The sequence below is a fragment of the Natator depressus genome, chromosome 17 (genome assembly GCF_965152275.1).
Source record: "Natator depressus isolate rNatDep1 chromosome 17, rNatDep2.hap1, whole genome shotgun sequence".
In the NCBI taxonomy this organism is placed as follows: domain Eukaryota; kingdom Metazoa; phylum Chordata; order Testudines; family Cheloniidae; genus Natator; species Natator depressus.
In genome coordinates, this window is record NC_134250.1 from 37,241 (window position 1) to 55,063 (window position 17,823).

A 17,823-nucleotide genomic window follows, 5' to 3' on the forward strand; every position below is an offset into this window, starting at 1 on the left:
AGGAATAGAGGTGAAAGGGGGTTAGGACTACATAAAGGGGACAGGGATTTTGGGGATGAGTGGTAGGGGAGATGAGAGGGGTTTGGGGGCTTGGGGGAGGGAGAGGGAAAGATACACTGAAAAGGGGGCATATGGGGATGAGTATTAATTACTGTATTAATTTTCATGGGGTGTTTTCTCAAGGCCTGTCTACATTTGAAACACTACAGTGACACAGCTGTACTTCAATGTAGATGCTACCTACACCAGTGCAAGGGGTTCTCCTGCTAGGGTATGTAATCCACCTCTCCGAGAGGCAGTAGCTATGTCGATGAAAAAATTCTTCCATTGACCTAGGGATATCTACGCTGGGGGTTAGGTCCGCTTAACTACGTTGCTCAGGGATATGGATTTTTCATACCCCTGAGCAACAAAGTAGGTTGACCTAACTTTTTGATGTAGACCAGGTCTCATTCAACTGAGACTATCACATTGAGATGAATGGGCTACTTCAGATGTCTCTGAGCCTCCTGTGGCTTCAGAATTATCCTGTGGTGGAGAGATGCATATAGAAAAGCAGTCACTGGTGACTAATTTCATAAATATTATAACAGAGTGGTAAGAGTGAGTTTTTTAAAGAACAGTATTTATAAATGTTCCAAAATCTGCATGTGAGCTGACCTATCTTGAAATCTGCTGTGCTTTATGGGATGTAGGGTAGGATTAGTGATCCAAATTTGGGGTCATTTATGCAAAATGTTCCTTAAACAAAGGCCCTCCCCCTGAAAAAAACAGGTTGTCTTTAAGTACACAGATTTTACCAACTTTTTTTTATGTACACCAAGCTAATAAAACACTGATAGTTTAATGGGATGGAAAGGGGAGGGTGAACTGGAAACGGTGGCAGGGGGGCTATATGTTGTGGGGGAATAGTGGGCGGGGGGAAGGACGGAGAGAGAGACACTAGTTTTTTTTCTCATATGCTTAAAGTTACTATAACCACCACATAATAAAAATGTCAAGTTCTTGGGACATGGATAATGTCTGAGTTTTTTCTCACCGGCTTCATTAGCAGCTACTCACTAGAGACATTTGAAAGCATGTCCATTATCCCCATTCTACTACAAAAAATTGCACAGGTGTGGGGGGGCTCTTATTAATCACATAGCATTTGTGTGACTTAGTGAAAAGAATAGCAGTCTGGGACTCAAAACCTGAGCTGTATTCCTGGCTTTGCCTCTGGCTTGTTGGGTGATTTTGGCCAAGTCACTTCACCCCGCTCGGTGCCTCAGTTTCCTCATCTCTGCAATCTCTTTGAGATTTACTGATGAAAAACGCTTTGTAAGAGCTAAGTGCTCTCATGACTTGTCCAGGAGTGTCTCGGAGAACTGCACACCTACATGAAAATTAAAAGTATCTGAATGACCACTGTCATGTGTCTCTCTCTCTCTCTCTCTCTCTTTTTTTTTTTTTTTTTTTTTAGGACATTTAAATGGCAAACTTCATTAACACAGAATTACGGTTGTTTGGCGGTAGCGTGTGCCCCTTCAGAACATAAAGTTCAGCAAAACTCAAACTTGTGAAAACAAAGAAATAAAGAGTTAAGGTACATGCCCACACACCTTTGTCCTGTGCTGAACAGGAGCTCCCCACACTCATATACGGAGAGAACACCACATCTACTAAATCTTACAGTTCTTTCAACCCCTTCATCCTTATACACAGACTAACCTTTCGTTAAACCCACACTCATCTCTCACTGAATTGCTGACAGATCCCCATGGCAAAACCAAGAAGATTTCTGTGCCCCACTGCTGACACAACCTGCACAATACAGTGTTGAAATGAAGGATATTGGATCTCTGTGTTCACATGCACCTCTTTCCTTTGATCACACACACTGGGGTCAGGGAGAGAAGCTCTCTCATACATACTCAGGGCCACCAGCTCTCATATCACAATCGAAGCTCTTCCAAGCCACTCCAGTTAATTCTTCCACCATTTAATACTGCTACATCTAACACAGTGAATGCAGCTGGAGTTTGTGCAGATAATTCACATTGGTTCTTGCCAGGTCCAGGAGGACAGAGTTATGGTTGTATGGGGTGTACATTAACTCTTAGCTGTGTTTTCCTAGTTTTCACAAGTTTGGGTTTTGCTGAATTCTACATTCTGGAAGGTCATGAGCTATTTCTGGACAGCCTTAACTCTGCATTGACAAAGTTGTTGGGTTTTTTATTTTATTTATTTATTTTTTTGGTCATTTGATAGTTTTAGCATCTTCTGAGTTATCGGCTGTATTCAAAACACATTTCCTTAAAATAACATCCCCCGGCAAGCAGATATTAACAACATACCTACAGACCTTTCTCAGATTTCTGCTCTAGGTCAGATTTGAACTGAGACTGGTTGGGTGTAGGTCAGGTTCACTGGCTGCTGTTTGTTCCCTTGAGCCACCCAATTGCAGATAAAATTGGCAGACTAGAAAGCTTCTTGACTATTTTGTCTGTATATGTACAATGTAGTCCATTGGATGCATGAGGCTGTAGGAAAATTAGGGTTGTGCCTATTTAGAGAGCTGAACTCTTTTCTTGAATAATATTTTAAATTTTGTTCTCTCAAAGGGGTAGTGAGTGCCATGCACTAGCTGGAGTAAGGGTGGGGTGATTGAGACCATTGTGCCAGGAGCAGGGCCCTGGTTTGATCCCCAACTCTGGGCAAAAAAAATTGGTAGAATCTGTCAACCTTGAGGAAAAGCTGGTTTGGGGTTTTGTTTGTTTTTTCTTTTGGCCCTCCTTTCCTGTCCTGCTCCCTTGGGGACGCAGGGACCTCTTGCTCATATGACCCTGAATTTGGATCAGTAACCCTATCCTATGTTCCCATGAGGCACACTAAATTTCAAGGCAGTCCAAGCAATCGTGGATTTTAGAACTTGTCATTTTTTAAACAAAAAGATGTTGTTAATCTTAACTATAGCAGAGTTGGCCCTTCTGTAATAAGAGAATGACATGACATCTAAAGAGACAAAGAATGGGCTGCTTTAAGGGTGGTTATGCCTTCTGACTACACTCTGAAAATGAAGTGGAATGGTAAGTATTTTACCCCAGAATAGGTTTCCAGACTTAGGAAGTGTTAAACCTCCCTCGCCCCCAATAAAAAATCTTCCAGTATTGCTCCTATGAGTAATTATCCCCATTTTACAGATGGGGAAACTGACTCAGAAGTGATTTGTCCATTGTCAGAAAGGGAATTTGTCTCAACCTGAGAGATGAGTTGAAGGGTCTCTGGCTCTGACCTGTGCTTAGATTACTAGAACACCTCTTCCACATAATGTCTCATCCCTCCCACAAAAAGTATAAATTGTTAAATTCTAGATAGTTTTTTGTCTTCAGCCCATGCCTCCACTTCCTGATCAAAGGGAAAGATTTGGATTGCTGCTTTGACCTCCTGAGCAGGACAGAACAGGACAGAGGCCAAGTTGAGACACCATAACTAGTTAAGAAAAAATTCAGCCCTTTGTATGTCTTGACCAAATGAACCAGCTGAAGGAGTTGGGGGACAGTGCTGCTGATTAGGGTGTGAGAGGAGGAAGCTAGAGAACTACTCTTTCCCTAGTAACACTGGATTGGAGGTGGTGGGGGAAGGTGAGAGAGTCATTCTCCAAGTAGCCTCATGCTGGAACTTTTGCCAGGAGCTATCTCCTTTGACAGCAAGTTTACCTTGGTAGCTTGACACCTGATCCCCCCACATTATTCCCTCCTTGAGTATTGTTCCACCAGAAGATGAGGGCAATGTGCTACTGGAACTGGCTCCTGCAGGAACAGACCTGGAAGATAATGGTTTTACCTCTACAAACAAACATTTCCCTTGCTATTATAATGTGTTCTTGTTCCTTGCGATAATATCAGAGTACCTCACACGTCAATTTATCCTCATTACAACCTCTGTGAGGTACGAAAGTGAAGTAAACACTTAAAAAAAAAAAATCTATTAAACTTTTATTTTTTTTCTAAGGCCAGAGAGGAACTATATGTTAATCTAATCTGACTTCCTGTATCACATGGGCCTTGGAACTTTACCTAATAATACCTGTTAGTTAAGGGAATTATTCTTCCCTGCTATGTAAGTAAACCCTATCAAGCTCAATAACTTGTGGTTGAACTAGAGGATTCCTGCTTTACAGACTCTAAATAATGGAGAATTTACCATTTTCCTTGTGGCTGTGTTATTATTTAAACTAATTGTTAAAAAGTTACATTTTTCTAACTCTGATTTCTAGCTATGGGGTGTTATGACCTTTTTTGCTACAATTTATGTGGTATGTGTATATGTGGTAATATGTGGTATGTCCTCTCTGTTTCTAGGTATTTAGCTGGGGATTGTGTTGCTTCCTAATATTCTTTGATAAGCTAACTAGATTGAGCTGCTTAAGTTTTTCATTGTAAAGAGTTTCAGAGTAGCAGCCGTGTTAGTCTGTATCCGCAAAAAGAACAGGCGTACTTGTGGCATCTTAGAGACTAACAAATTTATTAGAGCATAAACTTTCTGTAAAGAGTGTTTTCCAGAGTCACTTTTTTTTTTTGTAGTTCTCCTGTGATCTTTCGCCCGTTTTTCAACATAACTTTGAAAGTGCATGTGCTGGAAAAGGACACGCTATTTTGGTAGGTTTCAGAGTGCTGTATACAAAGGTATTATCGCTTCCCTTCTACTCATCCAAAGATCATGTTAGCTGCAGTATTTTACTGGGAGCTAATGTTCTCTTGGTTATCTGCAATAACCTTTATATCCTCCTAGGGCTTGTCTTCACATCATCAGTTATCTTGAGTTAGTACCACTTGAATTATTGCAGACATGCTTCAAAACAATACTGGAGTTAAACAGAGTGATTAATTAGTAGCACAGTTGTTGGATTAGCGGCTGATGAATTGTTGTATGCTGTTGCATCCACACTGCATTACTAGCTCCAGTATCAGCATCGCTGGAGCATTAACACATCCCAAAAGGCCTTCTAGCTGGAGTTTAAAGCACCACTTAATGTGAGTTAGAAATTTTTGTGTGTGGACAGGAGTTAGGGGTAACACTAGATTTGTAACTTGAGCTAACTGCTGTGAAGACACACCCTTAGAATCACTGCTCTCCAGGATACAGCTCTTCCACCTCCTACTCCCCCACTGATTTCAGAGGGGCCACTCATGGAGTTAGGTGTTACTCAGTGTGAGAGAGGCCGGGTCTACACTACAAAGTTAAGTCAATGTAAGCGGCCTAGTGTCAACCTAGCTGTCCGTGTGTATGCTTAAATTTGTCTCCTGCCAAGTATATGCCCCAATACAGTGATGCAGTAAAACCACCTCCCTGAAAGGCGTTAAGCCATGGGGTGGTTGATGTACTGCGAATGTAGACTGTCCTCTAGCAACTGTACTACAATGCCTGACACTGACCCCCTCTGGTCACAGTTGTGAACTCCACTGCCCAGGGGATACAGAGAATGGAAGCCACACTGCATATTTTTTAAATGCATTTTCCTGATTGCCCAGCTTGGCAAACACACACCTTGCAGCCCTCCCTTGTTGTGTGCAGTTGCCCAACCGATCACGCTGGCTACATGCTCCAGATGTGTTCCTGCCTGAAGTAGACAGGAGGTATGGGTATTGGATCAGCTATGGAGCAGATGTAGAAACGTGGACATCTATGAGCAGATTGCACGGGGGATGCAGCAGAAGGGGTACAACAGCAGTGTCACGTGAAAGCCAAGGAACTGCAGCAGGCATATCAGAAGGCCAGGGAGGCCAACAGTTGATTTAGTGCCAAGGTGCAGACCTGCTGCTTGTACAATGAGCTCCATGTCAGACTTGGCGGAGACCTCACCAGCACACTGCAGAGCACCATGGATACCTCGGTGGAGCTAGAGAGACAAACCCCTGCTGTGAACAGCGAGGAGGATGAGGGACATGTGACCTGAGGGTCAAGCTAAGCCTCAAGCCAGGATCTGTAAGAGACTCCACTGCAGTCTCGTCAGTCCCAGCAGCTAAGCACAGGCGAGTCTGATGCAGGGGAAGGAACCTCAGGTAAGTGTGTGAATGCATTTCCCATTACAGTGTTTAAATGTACAAATGGTGCCCCAACTTAACAGGACCCAAGTAGTGACGTTTAATTTACTTATACTAGAAGTGGTAACTGTCCAAAAAAAAGAAAGGTAGAGCTGTTATCTGCTGTTCATTGCCCCGTAGATTTAAGGGTGGAGGGTGGCATATGGATCAGTTTATGTACACAGACATTCCTGGAATTCTCCAGAGAGATCTCAATGAAACTTTTGTGAGGGTACTCAGCAATTCTCTCTTGACAGTTTCTAGGGATGTCAGCCTTATTTCTTCCTCTGTGGTAAGATACTTTCCCATACCAGTCCACGACTTTGGCAGTCACCACTGCAGCAAAGGCTAGTGTATGTGGGGCCAGGCAGCTTCAGTACACCAGCAGCAGCTGTGCTGTCTGTGCCTATGTTACCCTCAGGAGTGAGATATCAGCTAAAATTATCACCGTGCCTTTTCCGTGCCTTTTCCATGGGCATAAGTGTAGGGCAACAGAGGCTGAAAATTTGTTTTGTGCAACCGAATTCCCTTCCCCTCCAATGCCTCTGCTCGGCCATACTCACCATGGCTGGGGCTGGGGCTGGTGAGCGCTGCTGTGCACAGGCACTCCCAGGCTGAAGTGTCAATAACCGTTTCTTGTTTAAAACTTTAGGGGAGCCAAGGGAAGGGTGTTATGAAACATAACTTTCACTTTTCCTGGTGTTATACACAGAATACCTCTGTATGTTTTGTCTGTAGCTGCTGCTGTTGTGGTGTTGAGAGGTCCCCCCTACACACCCATGGAACGTCTGAACATGATAAGGAGGAGAAAGAAGAGGATATGTGCAGAGAGATCCTGCAAGCTAGTGCTGCATCGGATCACGAAAAGAGGGCCTGGAGGGTGAATGTTGCAGACAGTATGGAGAGGGAAAGAGTGGATAGGAGAAGGAAATGTACCAGGACATAATGGGCCGCCTTCATCAGCAAACACAAATGCTTTAGACCTAAGTTCCTTTTAAGCTGCGCAGCCATGCAGCAGCCTGTTTACTGCTGCCCCGCTGACCTGCCGCGGCCAGGGGAGGGGTGCGCCATAGGCGCCCACTTCCCTTGTAACCAGGGGGGTACATGACCCCCACCTCCGCTCTGGGCCCCGCCCCTACTCCACCTCTTCCCCCAAGTCCCCGCCCGCATCCCGCTTCTTCCCTGCCTCCTCCGCCGAGTGTGCCCTGTCCCTCCTCCCCCTCCCTCCCTCCCGCAGCTTTCTACATGCCGCAAAACAGCTGTTAGCAGGGGCGGGAGGTGCTGGGAGGGAGGAGTTGGTCAGCGGGGCTGCTGGCAGGTGAGAGGCACTGGGGGGCAGGGGTAGCTTGGCTGCTGGTGAGTGCTGCTGAGCAGCACCCGATAATTTTCTCTCTGGGTGCTCCAGCCCTGGAGCACCCATGGAGTCGGCACCCTAGGGGGGCACCCCAACTCAGCCCCGGACCTGTGTGACCGGGGCACCCCTCCTGCAACTCAGCCCCGGCTCAGACCTGCTGGGGGAGAGGTACCTAGCCCACAGCCCCAGCCCCCAAGCTGCCGCGCCAGGAAGAGGCACCTCTTCCCACCCCAGCCCAGGTGCTGCTGCGGGGGGAGAGAGCTGGGGGGAGTCTTCTCTCCCCGCCATAGCCCTGGAGCACCCTCCTGCACCCCAAACCTCTCATCCCCGGCCCCACCCCGGAGACCTCACCCTATGCACCCCGGCCCTGAGCTCCTCAGCCCACTCTTATCCCTGCATCCCCAGCCGGAGCCCCTGCACCCCAACCCTCTGCTGCAGCCCTGAGCCCCTCTCCCACACTCCGAACCCCTTGGCTCCACCCCCACCACATTAATTTTGTTATGTGCACCAATATGAAGGTGCTGTGTCACACACAATTTATTCTGTATATGTGTGGGAAAAATTAGAGGGAACACTGCTGCAGACTCTGGTTGACCTACAGGTTCAACAATCATGGGTTCACCTCCCTTTGCAGTCAGTGGAGAACTCCATTTTACACCTTTCTACACGTCCAGCCCCAACTTTCCACGTGGCATCAGGGGATGCATCCATATCCCCTACCACTCCACGCCAGTGGACAGTAAGGAGAACCATAGCTTCACATGCACTGATGCGTGAGAGCCACTATTGCTCTATGTGTAGCCAAAATGAACTGAAAAGGACATGAATGTTCTGTCTCCTTGTTAAGTTCTGTTAATTTATTTCAGAAGTTTTTATTGTATTTGTTTTTTTTTAATTGTACCCTAGTTTTTTTTACACTGGTTTTGGTTCTCAATAAAAAAATATTTTTTGGTAAATAATTCATCTTTATTACTTCACAACATATGCTGCAGAATGCCTAGCACTTCTGAAAGCACTCACTACTTGTTGTACAGGTGGACAAAACTTATGGGATCCGCGACAAAAGCTCAGTGTAATAATTTTAAATATACAAAAAGCACTGGAAAATTAATAAGTCCATTAACAAACAGTGTTATATTCATAAATGTACAGCAAGCACCACACAATTCCTAATAGCCACCAAAACTCCACGGCAGATAGAGCACGTTCGCCCCTACCATCTTACTGTGGCTGACTGTTGAAATGCTCTTTCAAGGCCTCCCCCAGCTGCATAGCTCCACATTGAGCTCTTGTAATAGCCCTTGTGTCTGGCCGTTCAAAGGCAGCAGACAGCCACTCCACCTTTTCCCTCCATCCCAGCAGCACCTTTTTCCCCTTTGCCTCATAGATATCATGTAGAATGCAACAGGCAGCTATAACGATTGGGATACTTTTCTCATTCATATCCAGTCTTGAGTAAACAACCCCAGCATCCCTTCAGTCTACCAAAAGTGCATTCAGCTGTCATTCTGCACCTTCTGAGCCAGTAGTTAAATCTCTTCTTGGTGCTGTCAAGGTGGCTGGTGTATGGCTTCACCAGCCAGGGTTAGGCCAGGTACCCCAGGATCACTGTTGGCATTTCAACATCACTAACGGTAATCCGCCAGTCAGGAAAGAATGTCCCTGCTTGCAGCTTTCTGAACAGTTCTGTGTCCTTAAAGATGCAAGCATCATGCACCTTCCGTGACCAGCCAGCGCGGATAGCAGTGGAGCATCTCCGGTGATCCACCAATGTTTTCATAATCTTGGAAAAGTAGCCTGTTCTGCTGATGTACTCGGTGGCAAGGTGGACTGGTGCCAAAATAGGGATGTGTGTGCCATCTAACATCCCACTGCAGTTTGGGAACCCCATTGCTGCAAATCCATCCAGTATGTCCTGCACATTACTGCGAGTCACAGTCCTGCATCACAGGAGACCATTAATGGCCCCCCCATTGTAGATTTTCCAAGTCCAAAGTGATGTCCTACTGACTGGTAGCAATCTGGTGTTGCAAGGTTTTAGAAAGCAATCATCACTCACTTAGCTGACAGTACGGCTATCATTCTAGTCTCCCTGTGCTAGAGGGCTGGGGTGAGTTTGGCATACAGATCCAGGAATGTGGTCTTTTGCATCTGACAGTTCTGCAGCCACTGCTCATCGTCCCAAACCTGCATTATGATGTGATCCCAGTCAGTGCTTGTTTCTTGGGCACAGAAGCAGCACTCTCTCTGGTCTGCAACTGCTCTGTGAATGCCACCACCATCCTTGAATTGGTTTTTGCTATATCACACAGCAAACTGTCCTCCACAAAATCTTCATGTCACCCAATGCTTACTACGGCTCTGCAAATACCAGAGGATCATTCATCCTCTGCTTGCAACAGTCATGACAATAGTGCAGAGCTGTTTGGGCTTCATGCTTCTGTCAGAGATGGCAGACAGTGAGAAGTGCTTGTTACTCTTGTGCAACTTGTTTCTACCTCACCAATTTCCCAAAAGGCAGTGTGCTGGAGAATGGCAAGTTTCGCATTAGGATACCTACCTATGGTGCACCACACACTACATTGACACAAACACCTGGTGAGTATGTGAAATGCCAATGCAAGGAAACAAGTATGTGCATGCACAAGTGATATGTAAACTGCAGTGGCTTTATGCCAACATAACTTGTCAATCAAAGTTTGTAGTGTAGATGTGACCTAAGGATGCCAGAATGTGATCCAGAATGTTTAAGTGATTTGTCCATGAGCACACAAGGAGATTGACAGAAATATGAATTGAACCCAGAACTTTTGAGTTCCAGATCAGTGTCTCCCTAGGGGTGACAAAGTTTTGATCCAGATAGTCCCCTCTAACTAGCCCACTGAGAGAGAGTTCTTAACCCTGTTGCAGGTGGCCAAATCTGATGCCACTGGCCTTAGATCATCACTTCAGTAGAGCACATTGTTCTCTCCCAACTTGGAAGCCTTCTCTTTAGTTTGGCTAGAAAGGATAGAAATCCATAAGCATGGACTCTCCAAGCAGGTGGCTTATGTTGTGGCATCTCAGAGGCCATCTACAGCTTGAGGTAAAAAGGTTTGCTGTGTGGTACATACAGGCCCAATTGGTCCCTTTTACTTGTCCGGTGCAAGAATGCTTAACACTATCCAGATAAGTTTGGCAGCTATTTCAGTTTATTGTACCCTAGCAGAAGTTAGACTCTACAGCTCTTTGTCATAAGGTTCAGACAGTTCAGGGCAACTGCGCCTGTATTTTTCACTTAGTGGCCCAATAAGGACATCCACACTCTGGCTGTCAGCTGTTGGCTGTCTTGAGTGGATCCCTGTCCCTCTCCCTTCTGACCCAGGGTATTTCTAGGTGACACAGTTTCTTGTGTTCACTGTGTATTTCCCAGTACAGATAAGTTGCCCAAGGATACCTGCTTCCTTTCTTTTCAGAGACTGTTAACAGGTGTAATTGCTACAGTTATAAGTAGGGCTGTCAAGCAAGTACAAAAATTAATCGTGCTGATAAACAATAATAGAATACCATTTATTTAAATATTTTTGGGTGTTTTCAACATTTTCAAATACATTTATTTCAATTACAACACAGAATACAAAGTGTACAGTGCTCACTTTATATTTATTTTTATTACAAATATTTGCACTGTAAAAATAAAAGAAATAGTATTTTTCAGTTCCCCCATTGCAAGTACTGTAGTGCAATTTCTTTATCATGAAAGTTGAATTCATAAATGTAAAATTATGTAAAAAAAAAACCTGCATTCAAAAATAAAACAATGTATAAAACTTTAGAGCCTACAAATCCACTCAGTCCTGCTTCTTGTTCAGCCAATTGCTCAGACAAATTAATTTGTTTACAGTTGCAGGAGATAATGCTGCCCACTTCTTGTTTACAATGTCACCTGAAGGTTAAAACAGGCGTTCACATGGCACTGTTGTAGCTAACGTCACAAGATATTTGCGTGCTAGATGCCCTAAAGATTTATGTCTCTTCTTGCTTCAACCATCATTCCAGAGGACATGAATCCATGCTGATGACTGGTTCTGCTCGATAACAATCCAAAGCAGTATGGACCGATGCATGTTCATTTTCATCATCTGAGTCCGATGCAACCAGCAGAAGGTTGATTTTCTTTTTTGGTGGTTCAGGTTCTGTAGTTTCCACATTGGACTGTTGCTCTTTAAAAACTTCTGAAAGCATTCTCCACACCTTGTTCCTCTCAGATTTTGGAAGGCACTTCAGATTCTTAGACCTTGGGTCGAGTGCCATAACTATCTTTAGAAATCTCATATTGGTACCACCTTTTGCGTTTTGTCAAATCTGCAGTGAAAGTGTTCTTAAAAGAAACAACATGTGCTGGGTCATTAGCCAAACCTGCTATAACATGAAATATATGGCAGAATGCGGGTAAAACAGAGCAGGAGACATCCAATTCTTCCCCAAAGAGTTCAGTTACAAATTTAATTAATGCATTTTTTTTTAAACAAGCATCATCAGCATGGAAACATGTTCTCTGGAATGGTGGCCGAAGCATGCAGGGGCATACGAATGTTTTAACATGTAAATAGCTTGCAAGGCTCACTACAAAAGTGCCTTGTGGACGCCTGTTCTCACTTTCAGGTGACATTGTAAATAATCAGGCAGCATTATGTCCCGTATATGTAAACAAACTTTTGTCTTCGTGATTGGCTGAACTAGAAGTAGGACTGAGTGGACTTGTAGGCACTAAAGTTTTACATTGTTTTGTTTTTGAGTGAAGTTATGTAACAAAAATTCTACATTTGTAACTTGCACTTTCATGATAAAGAGATTGCATGACAGTACTTGCATTAGGTGAATTGAAAAATACTATTTATTTTGTTTATCATTTTTAGAGTGCAAATATTAGTAATAAAAAATAATATAAAGTGAACACTGTACACTTTCTATTCTGTGTTGTAATTGAAATCAATATATTTGAAAATGTAGAAAAACATCCAAAAATATTTAATAAATGTAACTTAAACCTATTGCTTAACAGTGTGATTAATACTGCAATTACTTTTTTAAAATCGCGATTAATTTTTTTGACTTAATCGTGAGAGTTAACTGCGATTAATTGACAGCCCTATTTATAAGTTCTCTACAGTTCTTTCTATGCAAACCTACTTTATTCTTAAGGTAAAAAGCATTATAGAGAAAACATTAAAAATAATAAAGACACCTACACAACTCTAACATGGAGTCTGGCAGGCACAGAACTTCCAACCCTACCCTAAGGATTGGAGCCCTCTGTGGACCAGGCGTCCTGTCCATTTTCTGGATCAGGAAGAAGCCCATGAGCCAGTTTAAAAAACAGGCTATTTGTCCCCAAACCCTTTCTTTGTTGGTCCTAGTTTAAACAACTGTATGCATATCTCTCTGGGTGGGTGGCTTCGACGGGCTGATAATGGAGGAAAGTACATTAGCATCCCTACTCCCTGCCAGAGAAGGTACATACAATGTCCTAACAACACATATATAATTACATTTTTAGTACAATGTTCCCCAAAGGTATTAACTGTAATTCAGTGAGGTTTAACTTAATTTAGTACATTTCATCTTAATTCCAAAAGGTTTGTTCAGGATAATGTAGGATATTGTCACATCTATCACTGTCACATCTATTTCAGTTTATTGTCTCTTAGTAGAAGTCTCTTAACACCACCCCCAATAAAAAGCCCTTGGTCATGGGATATTAATGTGGCCTTGACAAAGCTTATCAAAGTTCCTTTAGAACCACTTATTTCCTATGAGCTCAAGTTCTTTACATGCAGTCATTTTGCTGGTGGCAATGACTTTGGTCTAATGACCAAGTTATCTTATACCAGTCTTTCCTGAGATAAAGTGGTGCTGCAGAGTTAGTGTTCTCTCCAGTGTGGTATTGGAGTTCCACACTAACGATCCTATTGGCCTGCCAACGTTCTTCCCACACCTGCCTGCCCATTCCAGAGAGACCTTTCTCCATATGCTTGATCTTAAAAGATCCCTGGGAGGACTAAAACCATTAGAAAATCAACACAATTTTTGCTTCATTTGATACCAACACCATAGAGGATCATGTCTTAGTGGATGCCTAATTGCATTTCATACTGGTGTGAAGTCCCCTGCCTCACCCACCCTGCCCTGAGCCCCCTGCCACATCCCTCCTGCACCCCAACCCCCTGCACTGAGCCACCTCCTGCACTCCGCACCCCCTCCTGCACCCCAACCCCTTGCCCTGAGCCCCTTCCTGCACACCGCACCCCCTCCCACACCCTAACCCCCTGCTCCAGCCCTACATTTATGGCCTTGCATACAATTTTCCCACCAGATGTGGCCCTTGGGCCAAAAAGTCCCCCTCCCCACCCCCCTGCGATAAGGTAAGGGAGGTTAAACTCTCACCACCCACCCCACCAAAAAAGTTTTTGTTTTGTTTTGTTATAGGATGTCCCTTATTTTCAGTTAGCTAATTTATACTTATGATTATATATTATAATGTAGGCATTTTGAGAGGTATCTTAATTCATACTTTCCTCTTTGTCTGCCCTATTGGCATTGGTCATGTTGGTGTTGCTCATTTGCTTACATTTCCTTGTGGATATCTCATTTCCGTATGGATATTTCTTAGTCTGCCGGAATGTGAATCCTGGACTTATTGAGTATACCTTATAATTTTGCTTCTCTGAAGATATTATCTAGGTGAATTCTCTCACCACAAACACCTCATCCCATAATTCTGAGAGGTACTTTTTTATACACTTTTTCTCTGATAGTATCTTTTGATAGTTGATCATCTTTTCTTTCTGGGAGCATTATCTCCTGCTCAGTTGAAGGAACTACTTGGAATATTCAGGAAGTCAGCCTGAGCCAATGATCCACCCTGGTAATGCTGCCCTTGATGGTCAAAACTGTCTTAAGAGCTAGGGAGAGTTCTTCTAGCCTTGCACTAAGGAACTAAGGCCCAGGAGCAAGAGTTCTGTTAGAGATCCTCTTTGGAGAAACAGATTTACAAGGTAAGCAACTCTTTTTTGATAGAAGGAAAATGGACTAGAATAGGAGCTTGAAGTATGACTGTGCCCCCTCCTTACTCATCATACTTATTGAAGTGTGAATCTCTTTGTCTCCATTCCTCCCACAACAACTGGTTATACAATATATGGAATATCAGACTTATTGTTTTCCAAATAAAGTGAAGAACTTAAAACCAAGAAAAAAGAGAAACAGACATTTGGACAACTGAAACCAAGATTGGCAATTCATCAGTTGTATGTCATTCATAATGTATAGTAGTATGGGATGTGATTTATTTAGTTGAATATCTGTTGATACATTTGATATTATGGTTTATAACTCACCTGCCATTTGACAAATGTGAAGAAGGTGACTTATGCTAAGAGAAATTAGAACTAAAAGGTTAACGCACTTGTTGCAATGTTTTGGAAATGTATATTGCTACGTAGATTTGTATAAAATGGGTGTTTATGACTTTCATAAAAAAATACACTTAAAAAAAGGAAGAATAGCCTCATTTGTGTTGGCTCCAAAGCCAAGCTGCTAAAAACTCTTTGTAGTGTTTAGTATCTGTCTTCAAACGCTGTCTTAGGGCGTATCTTCACTAGCAACATTAAAGCGCTGCCATGGTAGAGCTTTAACGTGGCTGTGTAGTTGCAGCACCAGTGCTGGGAGAGCGCTCTCCCAGCGCTATAAACCCCCCCCCCCCCCCCATCTCCACAAGGGGAGTAGCTCTCCCAGCGCTGGGGGTGCCGCTCCCAGCGCTGGTGCACTGTCTACACTGCCACTTTACAGCGCTGAAACTTGCAGTGCTCAGGGGGATGTTTTTTCACACCTCTCTATATTTTATTGCTCAAAAAATTTGGAGAAATAAACCCGAGCAGCGCTGTAAAGTTGCAGTGTAGACAAGGCCTTAGTGTGTTTTTTGACCAAATACTAGTAACTAATTATAACTGCAACATTGCTCTCTTGATGTAACATTCAGGACAGTGATGCTGTAAAGAGTAGAGGGCTAAAAAAGCTGAACGGTTCATTCTTTATCTTGGGCTTGTACCTAAAATTCATTCTATATCAAATACACAGATGCCTTACACTTTGGAAATGAAAATCCTGTACAGTCCCAAGTGAAAAGCTGAATGTGGCTGAGTTTATAGATGTGGTAGGTCGAAGACACACACAAGTAAGAAACAAAACTCCTTCAGAATAAACTTGGGAGTGAAAATCAGATACTTATTAAATAGTAAAAATCTTCATTAACACAGAGTTAAGGTTGTTCAGTGATAGCTTCCAGAACATCAAGTTCAGCAAAACTCAAACTTGTGAAAACAAGGAAATACAAAGTTAAGGTAAATGCTCATGCAACTGTAACTCTTCCCCTCTGGAGCTGGAAGGAGCCCTTAGCAATTGTCTACATGTTTTAGGTATAGAGGTACTGAAGAGTGGAAGCAATAGGTCGGGCCAATTGGTAGAGGTGCGTTTGTGATATAAGGAGATCTGTGGATTTGTTTGAGGAATGCAGAGGTGTGATTTTGATATGAGGGTATCTGGCTCTGTGCCCCCATGCGTAGGATCAAATGAAAGAGGCGAATGTGTAACTTGAGGTTCCAGTCTGCATCATTTCAATAGAGAGTTGTGTAGGGTATGTCAGTAGCAGGGTGCTGGGGTTGACTTTTCATGGGTATGGTCAATAGTAAGAAGGGATATGAGAGCAGTCTGTGGATTTAATGATGGGTAAGGGAAGGTATAGGTTTAGGTGGTATAAAAGGGTGTTAAGTGGTCATTAAATTTTACAGGAGTCAACCAGTTAGAGTTGAACTTGGAACGGAAAGATGGTCTTAATCTTAACTATAGCATAAGTGGCCCACTGCTATAATTTTGTTCTAGTCTGCCTAGCCCCACCTTCCTAGTTTGACAAACTTCACTTCTAAAAATAAGATTCCATTCCATCTGAATAAGATCCACACATTCTACCTCCCGATTCTGGAAGGTACAGGTTACTGTTCACTTCACTATTCTACCATATCAAACTTCAGTTTTCTTCCATGTATGCATATATACAAATCACTAACTATGTACAAAGGTTAGATACAATGAACAACATTACTCTGAAGTACAGTGCTTAATTCTGCATCAAATTATTCATCGGAAACTTCAATAATTTTCATAGAGATTAAATTTCAACTTGTCACATTTTTATTATATTCTCTTTAATAATGTGCTGCCATTTTTCTTTTAGGGTTGAATCCCTCCAGATTCCGAATAGGTGACCAAGAGTTTGATTCATTACCATCTTTACTGGAATTCTACAAAATACATTATTTGGACACTACAACCTTGATAGAACCTGTTTCCAAATCCAAGCAGAATAGTGGAGTTATACTGAGGCAGGAAGAAGCTGAATATGTGCGAGCTCTCTTTGACTTTAATGGAAATGATGAGGAAGATCTTCCATTTAAGAAAGGAGACATACTGAGAATCCGGGATAAGCCTGAAGAGCAATGGTGGAATGCAGAAGACAGCGATGGAAAGAGGGGAATGATACCTGTTCCTTACGTGGAGAAGTATAGACCTTCCTCTGCTTCAGTATCTACTCTGATTGGAGGTAACCAGGATAGTTCCCACCCACAGCCACTGGGTGGGCCGGAGCCAGGGCCCTATGCCCAACCCAGCATCAACACTCCGCTCCCTAACCTTCAGAATGGCCCTATTTATGCCCGGGTTATCCAGAAGCGAGTCCCTAATGCCTACGACAAGACAGCCTTGGCTTTGGAGGTACATAATGGGCAAAAATTAGAAAGAAGAGGTTTTGTTCAAGGGATTTCCCTTTCAAACACATAGCCTTTGTAGGAATGCTGAGAGGGAGAAAGCATTTTAATATTACTCTTGATGTAAAACTAATAACTATTTTAATGTTTTGGATGGAGACTTTATTTGAAATCTATTATAAATGACTAGAGAAAGTTCTGATAATTTATATTATAAAATGTTTAGGGTATTATATTGGCTGAACAAATAACCTATTTCACTTCAAGCATTACTAATATAGCGAGGCTTCCCCATCCACATTCTTATTCACTTCTTCATGCTTCTGAGTTTTTTTCCCCAATAACAAAGTTAAGAGTTCATAAACTGGTTAGTTTGGATACTTGGGCACAGTCTCTTTCCATTCCTAAGTAGGCATGCTGACTTCTCTCCCACACCTCCAGTTTAATAATACAAATGGTTCTATGTCAGGATTCATGTATGAGCTCCTTTAATAACACACTAAGATGGTGCTGATCATGCATGTGGTTTATCTAGAACATCACACACTGAAATAAGAGCACCTTTTAGGTGATTGCTTTTTCAGTACCTCCCTGTGTTTCATGT

At 43.0% G+C, this 17,823-nt stretch overlaps 1 protein-coding gene and 1 long non-coding RNA gene across 3 annotated transcripts in view; one reads left to right on the forward strand and one right to left on the reverse strand.

Annotated features, from left to right (window-relative positions):
• CRK (CRK proto-oncogene, adaptor protein) overlaps window positions 1–17,823 on the forward strand; it is a 53,299-nt gene that overhangs the window by 14,946 nt on the left and 20,530 nt on the right. Inside the window, exon 2 of one of the 2 annotated variants that reach the window (XM_074975026.1) lies at window positions 16,691–17,056. In XM_074975026.1, the coding sequence (XP_074831127.1) occupies window positions 16,691–17,056 (366 nt within the window). Of the gene's footprint in view, window positions 1–16,690; window positions 17,227–17,823 lie in introns of both variants that reach the window. The other variant, XM_074975025.1, reaches the window with a different exon arrangement.
• Window positions 8,479–17,823, reverse strand: part of LOC142000615 (uncharacterized) — a 39,141-nt gene continuing 29,796 nt past the window's right edge. Inside the window, exon 4 of the long non-coding RNA XR_012642281.1 lies at window positions 8,479–9,359. This is a non-coding gene — a long non-coding RNA (uncharacterized LOC142000615). The remainder of the gene's footprint in view (window positions 9,360–17,823) is intronic.